Genomic DNA, 17,591 nt, shown 5'->3' on the forward strand with positions numbered 1-17,591 from the left:
ACATGTTACATGCTCCACCCATTTTTAGAGTGTAAAATGTAACATGCTCCGTCCTCCTGCCACCAGCACTCCCCATTCTGTAACAGCGGGTGGGGGATCTTTTCCTTGCACCTACTGTCACAATTTGAAAGCAGTGCAGTCGTGCGGGGCTCCACCCACATTACTACATCATCAATTCACAGAATTCTGTGAATGTGTGAGTTAACCGCTTCCGTGCCACCCTATTGCAGAAATACTGCTACAGAGCAGCACAGGTGTGCGAAGTCACGTGTGTGTGTGTGTGTGTGTGTGTATGTACGTGTGTGTGTTTGTGTGTATATATGTATGTGATTTTGCAATTCTGGCTAGGGGGTGAGCACGCCCACCCACTTCCTGAAGAAGCCACATGATTATCGTGGTGTAACGCGTAGAGCGCGGTGACGTAGTTCCGGTGTCGAGAGCGGTGACACATTTCCGGTTCCTGTACGTCATCTTGATACACCCTAAATCCCTGAGTACACCCATGGCACATGGGAAACCGCTGAAGTGTACCGGATTATATGTGAGTGTCCATCTGTTTGGCGTTTTTTGTGTTATCTATTAAACAGTATTGCACTATGGAGGTCTCCTTTGTCTATTCCTCTATATACATCCATTATGCGTGAGCCTCACCACGGGGACTGTAAGTGTAGAGGACCTTCAGCCCTGTAAGTGGAATCCTCCCAGGTGGAATTCCTCCCAGGTGTGAAACATCTAATGAGCTGTGGCCCCTAGGGGTCGAGTTAAGGAGGTGAGGAGGCACTCTAGCCATTTAAGGATAGTCACACTAGAATGTCACCAAGAGCACATATCAAGTTGGGAGTGAAGATGTAAAGCATGTTTTGCAGTATTTGCACATTTATTATTTGCACCTATTGATTGGCACTTTCATTGTGGACTGCATCCTTTCCAATTTTTATTTATATTGCATATTGAGCACTTGCCACTTTATCATATTCAGTGGCACATCACTCATTTATTTCACTGCATTAGTCTGGTCAGCCACCCGGTTGGCACACCAGGCATTGGTTTGCACTTTAGTGGATTGCATTATTGATTGTATTTACATTTATGTGAGCACTTGTCACTTTATCTATATTTAATGTGTGATATATCACGGTCATTCACATGATTGTTCTGGTTAGCCAATGGTTGGCACCCCAGATTATTTTGCACTATTATCACTAGAAATATATATATATATATATATATATATATATATATATATATTTGTTTATATTTATTTTCTGCTTATTACTGAACATGTTCTAATTTATGGAGATATGGATTTTTAGTACATTATTTATAACACAGGTGTATAGGTTTGTATATTTATTTTTATTTTTTTTATTCTATATTCATCGAATATTGCACTTTGTGTTTAGCATTTGGCATAGCGCTTCACCATTTTTGTACTTTATCTGATGCGTCCTCTGGTATAGGGAAAGGGTGGTAGCAGCTGGCACGGCTTTTGAGGGTTCTTATACTTGTGGAGTGCAGGAGTATTTTCCCCCTTTTTTATGTATATGTGTGTGTGTGTGTGTGTATATGTATGTATGTATGTATGTATGTGTATATATATATATATATATGTGTGTGTGTGTGTGTGTGTGTGTATATGTATGTATGTATGTGTATATATATATATATATGTGTGTGTGTGTGTGTGTGTGTGTGTTTGTATATGTGTGTATATATATATATATATATATATATATATATTTGTGTGGGTGTATATATGTATGTGATTTTGCCATTCTGGCTAGGGGGCGAGCACGCCCTTCCCACGCTGCCATTCGCAGCCTTGGCTGTCAATCACCATGTCCCAGCTGAGTATTACCGATGGGGGAGAGACCTGTGTATAAACAACACAGATCTCTCCCCATCAGCTCCTGCACACTGCTTTGTATGACTCTGCATAGAGCCATACAAAGCAGCGTGCTTACAGTGGAAAGCGCGCACTCAGTGACACAGCACACAATCCTTTAATCGCCCCACATATTAACCCCTTCCTGCTCAGTGCCATTAGTACAGTGTCAGTGCTTTTTATTAGCACTGATCACTATGTTGGTGTCACTGGGGATGTCAATGACACCAAGTCAGTTTCCCCCCAGTGTCAGAATGCCTGCAGCAGTCCCGCTATAAGTCGCTGATCACCGTCATTACTAGTAAAAAAAATTAAAAATTCCAGTGTATATATACCCCCATTTGTAAACGCTATAACTTTCACGTAAACCAATTCATTTACACGTATTGGGATTTTTTTGTAGCAAAGACTTGGCGCAGAATACATTTTGGCTTAAATTTATGAAAAAATTAGATTTTTAAAAACATGTTTTACTGGACATGTTTAGTAGCAAAAAGTTTTTTGTTTTTTTTTGGTCTTTATAGCGCAAAAAATTATAAACGCACTGGCAATCAAATGCCACCAAAAGAAAGCTCTATTTGTGGGGGGAAAAAGAACATGCATTTCATTTGGGTGCAGCGTTGCATTACCGTGCAATTGTCAGTTAAAATAACACAGCACTATCGTCAGGAAGGGGGGTAAATCCTCTGGAGGGCAAGTGGTTAATGAACGTCTGATATGGAATGCTTCTTGAACAGTGGTTTTGTTAATGGAACTTTACGGTCCTTTTCAGAGCTGCTTTATATTGAGTATAAACAAAATATAAATGACGAAATGACAGTACAGAAAGATATTGTATCTTCCTTGTTATCACTTTAAAACCAGTTTGGGCTTTACAAAGACTTGCTTTCATGTTTCCATCCCTTTTTGTTGTTCCATAAGTAATGAGGACTGCTTAGTTTGGGTTGTGCCTTGTGGGACTTCTGTGGGTGAGATGGTGGTTTTTGCATTGGCATACTTTCAAGTCTGAACAATAAAGCTATTGGAAAGCATGCTTTTTTTTCTTTCTTTTTTTTTTTTTTTATTGAGGGAAATCATTGGAGATGATGTACTTCATCTCTTCATCTTCTTATGCTTCATCCTGTAGGGATTACTGATACCAAACTACTGTGATGATTTGTAGTAAAGTGTTAATCTATTTATCTCTGTGGGTTTGATGCAACACCTGCTGTACATGCATATTTCCTCCTCCTTCCATTATTCATTTTAAATGCATGCTAACCATCACAAAATAATAGTGACCATTCATTACAAAGTGCTTTATCTATTTCCAGTGTAAACTACTAATGTTCTGATAAAGACAGCAAGGCTGATTTTATCAAGCAGGATATTTACTACAAGAAATTTAGCTGGGCCCAAAGTTGATGGTATTTAGACACCTGAAGCACCATGTAGTATAAACCCTTGGCTTAGTAAAAAAACAGTTTTTACTTTTATTTGCATTCTCTGCTGCATCTCGGTGCTGCTGATCTCACGCAGCCATTTCTTGTCTGTGCATCAGAATTGGAAGCCTGCATGATGGGGTGAGTGTGCAGGAGCACAGTCAAGAGACAGGGACATAGCGTTGTCACACTGGACCAGAAAGTGCCTGAACAAGGACCTTTAAGGCAATATCACCTGGTTTTTCTTAAATAAAAGTTGAGTATAGAAAAAAAGAAAAGGAAATTACATTTAACATGTTAAAGCTTTATGAGAATTTTAGTGATTGGGTTTAAATGTACTTGGCAGTGCAAAAGGTGAAATTTGTCAAAATGTGTGCCAAGTGGGGCTTTCTGAATTTTTTACAAGCACATGGTATTCTAGTGGTGTAAGGAATACTGTGCGCCATCCTATGTTTAGAAGCTGACACATTGCTCAAGTGTGTAGTCAGAGATTAAGGCCCAGTTCAATATATTCTCATTCATATTTGAGTTGATTCATGAAGCATGTACTTGGAGAAATACAGGGGTTAGACAAAAAAATGGAAACAATACATGATTTGAAGATGTGAAAGTGACTACATGTTTCACCTTGCAAGCAGAAGTGATGTAACATTCCTTTACCTCTGCTGTGTGATGAGACACCTAGCTAACAGGTGAGAAGCCTCACTTTCATTATTCACTGCTTGTGCTGCTAGTAATATGGAGTCATGTCAGATCTTACTGAGCTTCAAAAAGGGAAAATTGTTGGTGCCCGTTTTAGCTGGTGCCTCTGTGAATGAGGTTGCCAATTTATTTGCAGTGTCATGAGGTACAGTATCAAAGGTTATGACAGCATATACAGGTTCCGGGAAAACATCATCTGATAAGCATAAGTGCGGTCGACATGGTCAACTGACCGAAGGAGACAAAAGGACATTGCACAGGATTGTGACCAGGAATAAGAAAACAAGTGCTGCAAAAGTGACTGCAGAGCTCAATCTGAGTCTTCACGGGACTGAGATTGAGCGCTGCAGTAATTTTTGCAGCAGTTGTTTTCTTATTCCGGGTCACAATCCTGCGCAATGTTAGTTGACCATGTCGACCGCACTTATGCTTATCAGATTATGTTTTCCCAGAAATTCTATATGCTGTCATGAACTTTGATACTGTACCCCGAGGCACACCTGCAAATCATGTAGTGTTTCCATTTTTTTTTAGTCTGAGGGCTTGTTCACACTTGACTAAATTGCAAACTCTTCAAAAAGCCCCCATAGCGTTAGTATGGGCGTTTATACAGGCGTTAATGAGCTTTAGTATGGGCATTGTACAAGCATTAAAAACGTTCTCCAACCACCCTATACGCGGTTTTGAGGCATTTTATAGGCATTTTACAAGCATTTAAACCGCACCACAAACGCCTATAATAAACTCTAATGGTATTAACGCCCCACAAATGCCTGCCAGGGCGTTTGAGGAGCGTCACCTTAGACTTCAATAGGAGGCATTGAAAGGCTTCAACTCCTCCTGACTCTATATGAAACTTCTATTTTGAAGCGACGCTAACGCTTCATGTTTTGATAATTTAAACAACACTGTGTGCTGCCCATAGTCTCATTTGCAAAGGCGTTTGAGGAGCATTAAAAAACACCTGCTTTCAAAGCTAGTGTGAACTAGTCCTAACTCTCTGTATGTAGGATGAATTTGCAGACTTTTCCAAAAATGCTTGTTACATGGCTGCTCCAATGACCCAGTAAAAGCTGCTTACTTGTTTAGGACAGTGACTGAGTATTGTAGTCATTTTATCATATGACAGCCAGGAAACTGGCAATTTTGTGTAAGGGGATGTTAGTGGAAGCAGCATATATTTCTCTCAGTATAGGCAGTCAGCCAGTTGAAGTGAAATCCAAATTTAAAACCCATTTTTTGCCATGGTGTAGCAAAATTTGATTTTTTTCAGAATTAAAAGGATGGGGATATTGTAGTAGTATTACATTACATGCAGAGTGACTTTCCACAACTGAATCCTGTAGGCACACAACCTTTTGATACCTTTCCATAACTGAATCCTGTAGGCACACAACCTTTTGATACCTTTCCATAACTGAATCCTGTAGGCACACAACCTTTTGGTGCCTTTCCATAACTGAATCCTGTAGGCACACAACCTTTTGGTGCCTTTCCATAACTGAATCCTGTAGGCACACAACCTTTTGGTGCCTTTCCATAACTGAATCATGTAGGCACACAACCTTTTGGTGCCTTTCCATAACTGAATCCTGTAGGCACACAACCTTTTGGTGCCTTTCCATAACTGAATCATGTAGGCACACAACCTTTTGGTGCCTTTCCATAACTGAATCATGTAGGCACACAACCTTTTGGTGCCTTTCCATAACTGAATCATGTAGGCACACAACCTTTTGGTGCCTTCCCATAACTGAATCCTATAGGCACACAACCTTTTGGTGCCTTTCCATAACTGAATCCTGTAGGCACACAACCTTTTGGTGCCTTTCCATAACTGAATCCTGTAGGCACACAACCTTTTGGTGCCTTTCCATAACTGAATCCTGTAGGCACACAACCTTTTTGGTTCCTTTCCATAACTGAATCCTGTAGGCACACAACCTTTTTGGTTCCTTTCCATACCTGAATCCTGTAGGCACACAACCTTTTTGGTGACTTTCCATAGCTGAATCCTGTAGGCACACAACCTTTTGGTTCCTTTCCATAACTGAATCCTGTAGGCACACAACCTTTTTGGTTCCTTTCCATAACTGAATCCTGTAGGCACACAACCTTTTGGTGACTTTCCATAACTGAATCCTGTAGGCACACAACCCTTTGGTGTCTAAAAGCAACTTTAAACCTGGGTTTCCGGAGTTAGAATATTAGGACAATGTATTAATAAGCTTCTGTAAGATGACTGTAGTTCTAATGATGTTGAAAAAAAATGGAAATACAGGGAAGAACCACTTTTTTACTGATGCCTACAGGCCTTTATTGCTTAGCTTTTCTGACTATTGTATGAAGTTCTAATACATTTTAACAAAATTGGACATCCCCTTCAAACTTATAATATTTAAACTATATTCAGAACTTTTCTTTTCATTTTGAGTGGTGTGTGGAAGGGTATGCTATCAAACTTTTAAAGTTTGTGCCTGAATTGGGGGATTTTTTCTCACTTCATGCGTATGTGGGAATGGGTAAAATAGAACAAGAAGTGAGAGAGAATCTCTTTATTTCCTGCTTGACAGTTCTTGGAACAGACAGCAAGGGCAACATCTCTCAAAAATGGATACGGGCAGCAGTAAAAACACATTTTATAGTATGAGAGAGATTTAGAACATTTCAATGTATGAAATGTATTTGCAAGCTCCATATTAGTTGAGAACCAAAACTATGGCACAGCTTGTAACAGAATACTTCACCTGATTTTCCACTGTTTCATTCCAACATCCTTTCAGAGCTCTTGTTTAGGCCTTGAGCACACTGTGGTGCCACATCTTTCCTGAGGTTTGATTACTTGTACCGCAAGTGATGCGAGATGGTTTCCATTTGCACTTAAAGTAGAATTGTGGTCAAACCCTACCTACTCTTAATCATATCTCCCTCCCCTCTCTTAACACCTATTCTGACTAATCTTTAGGCTTCTTCAGTCCAGTCACATGATAGACTCTCCTCTGTCAGCCAGCACTGGCTGTAAGGGAGAGGAGGGAGTGCAGACAACTGATGGTCCTTGAGAGCCTATGGGTGACATCAATGCTTAGGCATTACCATCCATTCTTGAGAACTCTCTGCATTCTCCTCTCTTAATTCCTGCAAAAGAGAGCAGTTCCTGTGATGAATCCTGCCATTTCATATCTTAACAAGACCCACACTGCCCCTATGATTGATATTCTTGTGTATAGGGACTTGGTAGGCAGGAGGTTAGAGGCCCTCTTTAAAGCTCTTTTTTTTTTTTTTTTTTTTTTTTAGCAGGCCCTGCCATTCAGCCTGTGGTTGCTTTTGTACCAGACCACTGCTGTTTGGCCTGAGATCTTGGTTCCATCCTAATGAATGCCTTTACCTGTGGAATCTGTCTGTCTCAGCTTCCCTCTCTCATGATAGCCTCCTCTGGACTCACTCACCCAGTTCCAGCAGATGACAAGGGGGCAGAGTTGTCCACCTCTTTCCTCACAAAGCTTGTTCCATGTTCTTCCTTTACCTCCCTCTGCTCTTTTGAAGTGCACTGTATTTGTGTTTTTTTTTTTTCTCCGGTTTGTCGGAGGATCGCAGTCATTTGCTGGTCTCACTGCTCAGTGTCACTCTTTCTTTTCTCTGCATGGCTACCCTACTTTTTCTCCTCCTGAGGCACCTGCCATCATCCTCGGTGACTTTAACATTCTAGTCAATGTTAACACTTCAGCCACCTCTCAACTACTCAACCTAACCTCCTCTTTTAACCTAACACAATGGACACAAACCACCACTCAATCCAATAGGAACACCCTTAACCTTGTATTCTCCCTGTGCACTCCCTGTAGCCTCTCTAACACCCCCTTTCCTTTCTCTGATCACAACTTTATCAGTTTCGCACTCTCACTTTCTCTTACCTCCCATGCCTCCATTCAGCAAACAGTTACCCATAGAAACTTCCGCCACCTCAGCCCTTCCCTTCTTTACACTGCTACTGAGTGCCTTTACGATAAAATTGCAAATTAAAAATGAAATCCCTACAAGACTTCACTCTGTACAAGTCTGCTCTTCTCAAATGCAACTCCAGCCTTCACGCTACTTTTCAAACCTACTATACCACTTTCATCAAAACCCTCTCATCCAATCCTCGTCGACTCTTTTCTACCCTTAATTCCTTACTTTATTCCCCACTGCCTCCACCCCTAAACTTACTTGCTGCCCAGGAGATTTCCAGTCATTTCAAAAACAAGATACACAGTTCATGATCAGATCTCCAGCATTAAACTTTATCTTCCAACCAACATACCAGGTCCAACACCACACTCAATACTGTCCTCCTTTGACCCAGTTACCATGGAGGAAGTTGTCAAACTCCTTTTCCGATGCCTACTTCACCACCTGTCCCCTCAGTTATTGCGGCCTCCTTCCTGCTCTATCCTAAACTCTAACCCACATCTTCAACCTCTCCTCTCCACCAGCACCTTTCCTTCCCTGCTCATAGCATGCACTGGTTACCCCCATACCAAAAAAAAAACCCTTGTTGGACCCAACCTGTTTGAATAACTTAAGACCCATCTCCCTGCTCCTGTTTGCCTACAGGCTTCTCAAACTCCTTGTCCACAACTGTATGAGTTGCTACCTCACTGACAACCATTTCGACCCCCTACAGTCTGGCTTTCGCCCACAACATTCTGCTGAAGCCACCATAATAAAACTAATGAATGACCTGCTAACTGCTAAAACCAACTACCATTACTCCATACCAGGGGCGGACTGACCAATCGAGAACTCTGGCACTGCCCGAGGGCCCGGGGTCAGTAGGGGGCCCCATGAAATGCCCCTGGTACCTTTTTTACAGGCTTTGTTTGAGTGTGGGCAAGGACACAGGGGCCCCATGATCCCCTATTGCCCCGGGGCCCCATGAGTTGTCAGTCCGCCCCTGCTCCATACTCATACTCTTAGACCTTCCCGCTGCCTTTGACACAGTCGACCACCTGCTTCTCCTCTTTTTTAACTCCACTCCCTTGGCCTCCATGACTCTGCTCTTTCCTGTGTTTCCTCTTGCCTATCTTACCGCACTTTTCAGCATCGCATACAACACCAACTCCTCCGCTTCTCTTCCTGTCAGGGTACACCAAGGTACTCCATTCTTTTCTCTCTCTACACCTCCTCCCTGGGCCAATTGAAACCCTCCCATGACTTCCAACACCCAGATCTATCTCTTTGCTTCCCAGCTCACTCCCTCAATCTCCTCGCGTATCACAAATCTACTGAGCAACCTATCAGTATGGATGTCACGCTAATTCCTCAAACTCAATCTTTCTAAAACTGAGCTTGTAACATTTCCTCCTCCCCGATCCCCCCACTCATGACTTTACCATCAAGATCAACAGCACAACCATTTGTCCCTCCCTACATGCCAGGGTGCTAGGTGTAATCCTAGATTCTGACCTCTCCATCAGGCCCCACATCCAATCACTGGCTAAATCCTGCTGCCTCAACATTTCCAGAATTTGTTCCTTTCTGACTAACACCACCACAAAACATCTTATCCACACCTTGGTTATATCCTGCCTTGATTACTGCATCTCTCTCCTCACTGGCCTAGCTTTACATGGGCTATCCCCCCTTCAGTACATTATGAATGCTGCTGCTAGAATTATACACCAATCGATCAGATAATGCTGTATCTCTCTGCCAATCCCTTCACTGGCTTCCACTAGCCCAATGTATAAAATTAAAAAAAATTAACCACAACATACAAAGCCACCTGCAACACTGCCCCTAGCTACATCACCAACCTCATCTGCTGATATCGTCTAAAACCTTCGCTCCGTTCCTCCCAAGATGTCTTCCTCTCTAGCTCCCTTGTCACCTCCTCCCATGCTCACCTTCAGGACTTCTCCAGAACCTGTCCTCTGGAACTTCCTACCCCATTATGCCAGGTCAGCCCCCATGCTGTCCACCTTTTGGAGAACTTTGAGAACTCTTATTCAGAAAAGCTTACCCAACTCTACCTAAGAAGAACTGTACTTGAGTCACCTCCATCAGATCATCCCCTGCAGCTATCACTTTTTGTACCACCTCCCCCTTCCTTTAGATTGTAAGCGGGGGCCTTCTATTCCTTGTTAGTATTGCATAAGGATAAGGTTGTCTTGTAGCCTAAAGCCTCCTTCCTCCTTAAGCTGGTCTCTCTCTCTTGCATCTTAACCTGGATATTTGTCCTTTATTCAGTCATGCCCTGAAATTTCTCTCCACTGTCTTAATGTGGTATGTGCTGTGAGAATCTACTTCTCTGCTACTGCCATCTCTCCTGTCCCTGTTGAGGCACACTTTACCAGATCTGCTTTATGGGCTTTTAGTATCAGACATTCTTTACTGATTTGTAATACTGCCACCTGGGCTTCTGTTAACTTGTTTAAGTTCTACCAGGTAAATGTTCAAGCACCAATTTCAAGCACAAGGTACTACAAGCTGCTCTGTCTATCAAGCCATTCTGGATCCGCTCTTATGTGGACCTGGTGGCTGTGTTGTCTACCCATCTGTTTTATAGCTTTTGCATGTCCCATGTTAAAGACTAAAGTTTCTTTGCCCTGTAATATACAACTAAGAGAATTGGAATTTTGACTTGCCAGTAAAATTAGTTTCTTGGAGTACTGTATGGACCACAGTTCCTTCCCTACTGTTCTTATGATCTCCCTATTGCTTATTACAAAATGGAGTCTATCTGGGAGTGGGAAGGGTTATATAGGGGGATTTCGCTGCAGTCTTCTTTTTTTTTTTTTTTTCTTTCCCCAGCATCTAGTCATCTGCAGGTAGCTGCAAACTGTATAATCCATGGTAAAGACTAAAGTTCCTGTGCTCTGCAACTGGAAAAAAATCATGGCTTTTTTTTTTGCTGTGAGATGTGCATTGCCTGGATTTGGTACTTGTTTAGACTGGCACACAGGAGCATTTAGTGGTACTCCTAAGGCCCCTTTCACACAGGCGGACTCCACAAGTAGGAATCTGGTACCCGATGAGCAGGCAGATGACAGGCCCATGCCACAGACTCTGCACGCTGTCCTCTTTGGGCAGTCGGATGTAAACAGTCCACCTGTCTGGATCCCATCCTTCTGTTTTTAGTAGAAAGGATCAGATCGGATGCAGGTAGGTGTAAATGGACACATTTCCATTTACATCTGCCACTCCACAGAGGGCAATGGATGGTCCGATCGGGTTTGCCTGAAAAAGACAGGCGGACCCGATTGATCTTCCCATGTGAAAGAGGCCTAAATGAGGCCATGTATTGTATTCACTAGAACAGGAGTTCCTAAGTTGAGGTATACATACCCTTATGGGATCTCTCTGATTTATTAAACATAAAAACAACTGTGTATTTGTGATTTGACTTTTACTTATCGGTACGATAAAATCCTTATGATTTTTTTAAATTATTGTTTTTATAGCTATCTGTGTGTGAAGTAAAACTAAACTATTGACATCTTTTAAAGTCCTACTGGTATCTAGTAACTAGTGCTTATTAAACTTTTTTCTAAAAAACTTTGGATTGGGCCTTCAAAGTATCATAGATGTGTTACATTAATGCAATTCCACCTAACACTCTGTAGGTGTTAATAAGTGTAAATGCAGTCTTGTCAGAACAGGTATGTGTGATCCCATGAATGATATTGACTTAAGCCCTGTGTATTGAAGTTCCACCCAAAATTGATAGAATATGGTGCGTTATGCAACCCAACGTCCGCAAAACTGAGACATCAAAGGTTTGATTCCCCTTGATCATTTGGCTTTCTGGAAAACTGAATTATTGGTTTTGGGTGAAGATGACCTTCAATTACTGTTAGCCTGAACCGTGCTTGTTATGGTTTTAAAAGAATACTAATCAGTGATTTCTGTTCCTTTATGTTTAGCTGGTCGCTGGAGGAGTCTCTTTTCCACTCCTGTTTCCATGTCTTTTCCATATAGTCCAGTTGCGAGACTCACTCCATATTGCAACGGTGTTAATTCTCCCAGCATCCTTAAAACCCCAACTAAAGCAATACTAACACCAGAAAAGACAGGTAAACCTACAACTTATTCTATTTTGCACTGAAATGTTGTGGGTTTTTTCTCCCTTTTCACAGTGTAATTGGCTTTCTCTATTTGCTGTGTTTTTTTTTAATTTTTTTTTATTTTGCCATTGATGTTTTGACGTTTTGTGGTTGTTTTATGCCACTGTACTTTTTTTTTTTCTTTTCTTCCTTTATGGTGATTTTTTTGTTGCTTTTTTTTTGCTATCATTTATTCTAAAGGCTGTAATGGATGTTTTAGGATGTGTTTGTTGGTTACAATTTATTTTTCTATTTTGTGCACAATGCTGTAAATCATCAAAAGTTTACATGTGGCTGCTTGTGGAATGCATACTTTCACAAATAGATCTTAACATGTGCTGGTAACAAGTTGTATTCACATTTTGTTTCCGATATGGATTGAAAGCAATTGCCTACAGTACTGTCCTCTTCATTTAGGACTGTTTTTTCCTGCAGACCAAACTACCACTTTTGCTGGTTTTGAAGCAGTCCGTACTATGACCATATATCAGACTAAATCTATCTTCAGTGGAGTCTACACACTTTAAATACAGTAATGGCGTCCATGCATCAAAATAATTCTGGACATGTCTTTCTTTAAGGACCAGAACTTAAGTGGCTGTGGTCAAACCTGTCCTACACTAGACTGCTGATTCTCAGTGTGGATCTTAAGAGTGATGCACGAAAACGTGCCAGCATTTAAAAATGACCTTTCTCAAACTGTGTGGTTTGGTTTATTTTTTTTTTTAATTATTATTTTATTTCCTTTAAATCTATTGGGATGAAAAAGCTGCAAATTGCTGTTTTTAGTTATGGCTACAATTGGAACTTTGCTGCTGTATTAAAACGTTGTTCCAGCAAGCTACTGATGACTAGCACAGGGACATTTCTCCATAAGTCTGCCACATTACCAAATGTGGTGAGGTTTGTGTGTGGAAGTGTTCCTTCAACAGTCCTCAACACTTCTGCTGTAAGGGATCCTTTAGTGCAAAACCTTGCCACTCAGCAATCCTCTGTTTTTTATTTTGAGTGTTACTAGAGGGACAGTAAAGGGAGTTTGAGGGCCTGACCAAGGCTCCACCTAGAGAAGGGACCTAATCGCAGTTAGCCCTGGTTCACAATGATGCGACATCAGGTGCGAAATGAGATTTACAAAATCCACCTGAAGTCACATCTAATGTATTTCTATGGCACTGTCTTAATAGGTGCAATTTCAAGTAGTTCGATTTGAAAAATAGTTCCTGTATTACTTTTTTACCACTTCAGTGCAATTTTGCTCTTAGACTATAAGGTAAGTGACACTGAAATCTACCTGTGTCTATATCAGCTCTACTTTGAGGTTGCTCTTTAAATGGGACCAAATCACACCACTTTAAAATCGTGTTCGGTGTGAACCAGGGCGTGCTATAAGAGAATGGCAAAAAGTAAATAACCAGAGCATAAGGCTCTAGAAAAAAAAGAAGCTGTGTTGATGGGATACGTAGCAAATACACATAAAAAGATTCTGCTTATGTAGTATTAAATATTTTTTTTTTTCATATAAATGTTACAAAAATTATACAAAAAATAAAAAGCAAACAACATACCCCTCTACCATCACTTACAAGCAGAAAATGTTGTTTTGCAATCCCCTATATTATGTTTGCCTAACCACTTTTTGAATCGCAGCACAAGTATAGGTATCCACAACCCATAGGTCTTGACCAACATTTAACCCACTATGCTTCAGTCACAAAAGAAGGAAAACGCCCCTAAACCACTAAAGGACATAAACAATATTATAGATACTTCAAAAGTGGTTAGGTAGATATAATAAAGGGGATTGCAAGACAATGTTGTCTGATTTTAAGTGAAGGTAGAGTGGTGTGGTTTTTACTTTGCTTTTCTATCATTTTTGTGATATTTATATGAATAATGATATTTAATAGTACATAAGATGAATCTATTTATGTGCATATGCAACGTGTCCCATCAATACAGATTCTTTTTTCTAGAGCCTTATGCTCTGGTTATTTACTTTTTGGTATTTATTTTTGGCTGAAGGGACTATACTGACTGCACCTAAAGATTGGTTTGAACCTTTTTTTATTTAACTCGCTATAAGTAAATGGGTCACAACAGTCACAACTTCATTTTATGTTTCACGATTCGTATTATAACTTTTTGTTCTCATTTTTTCTTTTGTTTGATTCTAATATCCTAGTTTGTGTTGATAATATATATGTATCGTATATCATTTTAATAATGTTCTTGTTTTTCAGGTTACAATTTGAAGAGCTCCCCTTTGAGCCCACAGTCTTCAATAGACAGTGAACTTAGTACTTCAGAACTGGAAGATGACTCAATTGCTATGGGATACAAATTACAAGACCTCACTGACGTTCAGATCATGGCACGATTACAAGAAGAAAGTAAGCTCTTTTATGTTATGGTAGATATGTTAAAGCCAAACTCAAGTAGAACCAAAACTACTCCCTTATGTGTGGCTGCATCTGTGCTGTAAAAGTTAATTACTTGTGTCTCTCTAGGGCAGGGCCTCCAGCTGTTATGAAACTACAATTACCTTCATGCCTCTGCCTTTGTGAGTCATGCTTGTAACTGTCAATCTTGCAATGCCTCATGGGACTTGTAGTTTGGCAACAGCTGGGGGGCCGCCAGTTTGATACCTGTGCTCTAGGAGATGGTAAAAGCATTCTACCTGCCTGGTTCTCTGCTCACCTGACAGAAGGCGCTCCCCCATTCTCCAATGGTGGACTGTCCCTCAGTGTCCTTTTGTACAGTACAGGTCTCTGTAACCTGGCTCGGTCTTGAGGACATTAGAAGATCATGCATTAGTTTTGTTTCCCAGGCTTGAAAGTAGAGCTATAGGCAAAACTTTTTTTTCCCATTTTGGATAGAGTAAGGAACGGTTATAACCCGTCAGATTTTTTTTTTTTCTCGCCATCTGTGTTCCGTTTCAGAGATTTCCCTTCACTTCCTTTCCCATAGTCAAACAGTTAGTGAGAGGAAATCCCTGCAATTTAAGGGAATCCTTTGGAGACCCCCAGGTCACCAAAACTAGTGTCCCCATAGGAAGATTTCCCCTCTCTTACTTTTCTGAGGACAACTCAAAATTTGGGGATTTTCTTTTACTTCCATTGTCAACGATAATAGTAAACAGGACAAATCGAGAGGATGAATCTCCTTAACGGGGGGGAATAGACAGCAGTAGAAACTTGCAGGGGTTCTAATCGCTGCACTCTATGCAAAACTTAAAAAAAAAATGATTTGTCTTTAGTGTATACTTTAAACTTAAACTCTCCCATCAGCTGTATTATATTTTTTTCTGCATATAGTGCTATTGTATTTTTGTTGTACTTTGTACTGTACAGTAATCTTTAACAAAATATAACACAGCAAGAAACAATAGGCATGACTTCACAAGTATATATCAACACTTGCACTCAGATTTTAAACTGCAAAAATAAATAAAATAAATTAAAAGCAGCTTGCACATGTAAAGGCAATATTATGATGTGAATTAAGAAAATGCAGCGCTAATTCTACAATAATATTAAGTCACTTTAAATAAAGTCCATATAAGTTCCCAAATGAATGGAAGCAGGTGCATAAAAGGAAAATGTTTGATCCAAAAACCGTCACCATAAACCCGAGACAGATTGGCCTCTTACCAGACAATTTGACTGCACAAAGTCGGTCAACATGCGCAGTGTGACATAACATCAATACAGCAATCGATCCTCAATACAGATCCCCTCAAGGATGAAAAGTAACTTCTCCATCTTCAATGATCTCCAAATGGCATAAACTCCCATCCGATGGTCAGGGAATGAGTAAAGAGAAAAGGCAACACAGTGTAATATTTTAAAATCTAATTTGGCAAATTTATTTAGGTTCCACATACATCAGAATATAAGATAGCCAGCATGGGAAAACGAAGTTTCTAATCAACAAGATGGCCATCAACCTTCCACGTCTTTTTGACAAAACGCGTTGGGTAGAGCCTTGCAGTATGACGTCATCGTGCTCTGGAGGGACAGCAGCCATCTTGTTGGTTAAAAACCTCTTGTTTTACCTTGTTGGTTATCTTATCTTCTGATGTACGTGGAAGCTAAATAAATTTCCCAAATTAGATTTTAAATACTACACTATGAGTTGCCTTTTCTCTTTACCCATTCCCTGATCATCGCATGGGAGTTTCTGCGATTTGGAGATCATTGAAGGTGAAGAAGTTACTTTTCATCCTGGAGGGGATCTGTATTGAGGACCGATTGCTGTATTGATGTTATGTCATACTGCGCATGTTGACCGACTTTGTGCGGTCAAATTGTCCAGTAAGAGGCCAATCTGTCTTGGGTGTATGGTGATGGTTTTTGGATCTAACTTCTTCCTTTTATGCACCTGCTTCCATTAATTTGGGGGACTTATATGGACTTTATTTAAAGTGACTTATTATTATTATTGTAGAATTGGCGCTGCATTTTCTTCATTCCCATCATAACTTCACAAGTACAGCCTTCTAGCTAACAGGTGATGCCAAACAAATAATTTGGAGGGGAGGTAAAAGTAAGAAGTGATCCTACTTATCCACTGTACACACCCTTCCATGTACTGTTCCACTTCTCTGATGTGTTTATAAGTCTGTGAAGTGGCTGAGGTAGTTAATGAATAGGGAATGTGATGGGTGTTGCCAGTAGTGTATTTAGATTTTGTGCTGCCCTAGGGAACGCAAAAATTTTGCGCCTCCCCCCTCCCCAATGAGAGAGCGAGAGAGTTCAATAAGTGTGTGTGTATATATGATTTTCTCCCCCTTTCTTCCTGTTCTCTCTCTCTCTTTTTTCTCTCTCTCTCTCTCCTCTCTCTCCTCCCTCTCTCTTCTCTCTCTCCTCCCTCTCTTCTCTCTCTCCTCCCTCTCTCTTCTCTCTCTCCTCCCTCTCTCTTCTCTCTCTCCTCCCTCTCTCTTCTCTCTCTCCTCCCTCTCTCTTCTCTCTCTCCTCCCTCTCTCTTCTCTCTCTCCTCCCTCTCTCTTCTCTCTCTCCTCCCTCTCTCTCCCCCCCCCTCTCTCTCTCCCTCTCTCTCTCTCTCCCCCTCCCTCTCTCTCTCCCCCTCCCTCTCTCTCTCCCCCTCCCTCTCTCTCTCCCCCTCCCTCTCTCTCTCCCCCTCCCTCTCTCTCTCCCCCTCCCTCTCCCTCTCCCCCTCCCTCTCCCCCCTCTCCCCTCTCTCTCCCCCCTCTCCCCTCTCTCTCCTCTCTCTCCCCCTCTCCCCTCTCTCTCCTCTCTCTCCCCCTCTCTCCTCCCCCTTCCCTCCTCCCCTCTCTCTCCCCTCCCCTCTCCCCCCTTTCCTCCCTCGCTCTCCTCCCTCCCTCGCTCGCTCTCCTCCCTCCCTCCCTCCCTCGCTCTCTCTCCTCCCTCCCTCCCTCGCTCGCTCTCCTCCCTCCCTCGCTCGCTCGCTCTCCTCCCTCCCTCCCTCGCTCGCTCTCCTCCCTCCCTCCCTCGCTCTCCTCCCTCCCTCCTCCCTCTC

General features: G+C 41.5%; 1 protein-coding gene across 3 annotated transcripts in view; it reads left to right on the plus strand.

Moving 5' to 3' along the window:
- SLAIN1 (SLAIN family member 1) overlaps nt 1-17,591 on the plus strand; it is an 81,007-nt gene that overhangs the window by 35,667 nt on the left and 27,749 nt on the right. For 2 of the 3 annotated variants that reach the window (XM_089680455.1, XM_089680457.1), the window contains exons 3-4: nt 11,913-12,062; nt 14,333-14,482. In XM_089680455.1, the coding sequence (XP_089536581.1) occupies nt 11,913-12,062; nt 14,333-14,482 (300 nt within the window). The remainder of the gene's footprint in view (nt 1-11,912; nt 12,063-14,332; nt 14,483-17,591) is intronic. The other variant, XM_089680456.1, reaches the window with a different exon arrangement.

Source organism: Staurois parvus, unplaced genomic scaffold (genome assembly GCF_062004578.1).
Source record: "Staurois parvus isolate SC_StPar_1 unplaced genomic scaffold, SC_StPar_1.0 ptg000243l, whole genome shotgun sequence".
Lineage (NCBI taxonomy): Eukaryota > Metazoa > Chordata > Amphibia > Anura > Ranidae > Staurois > Staurois parvus.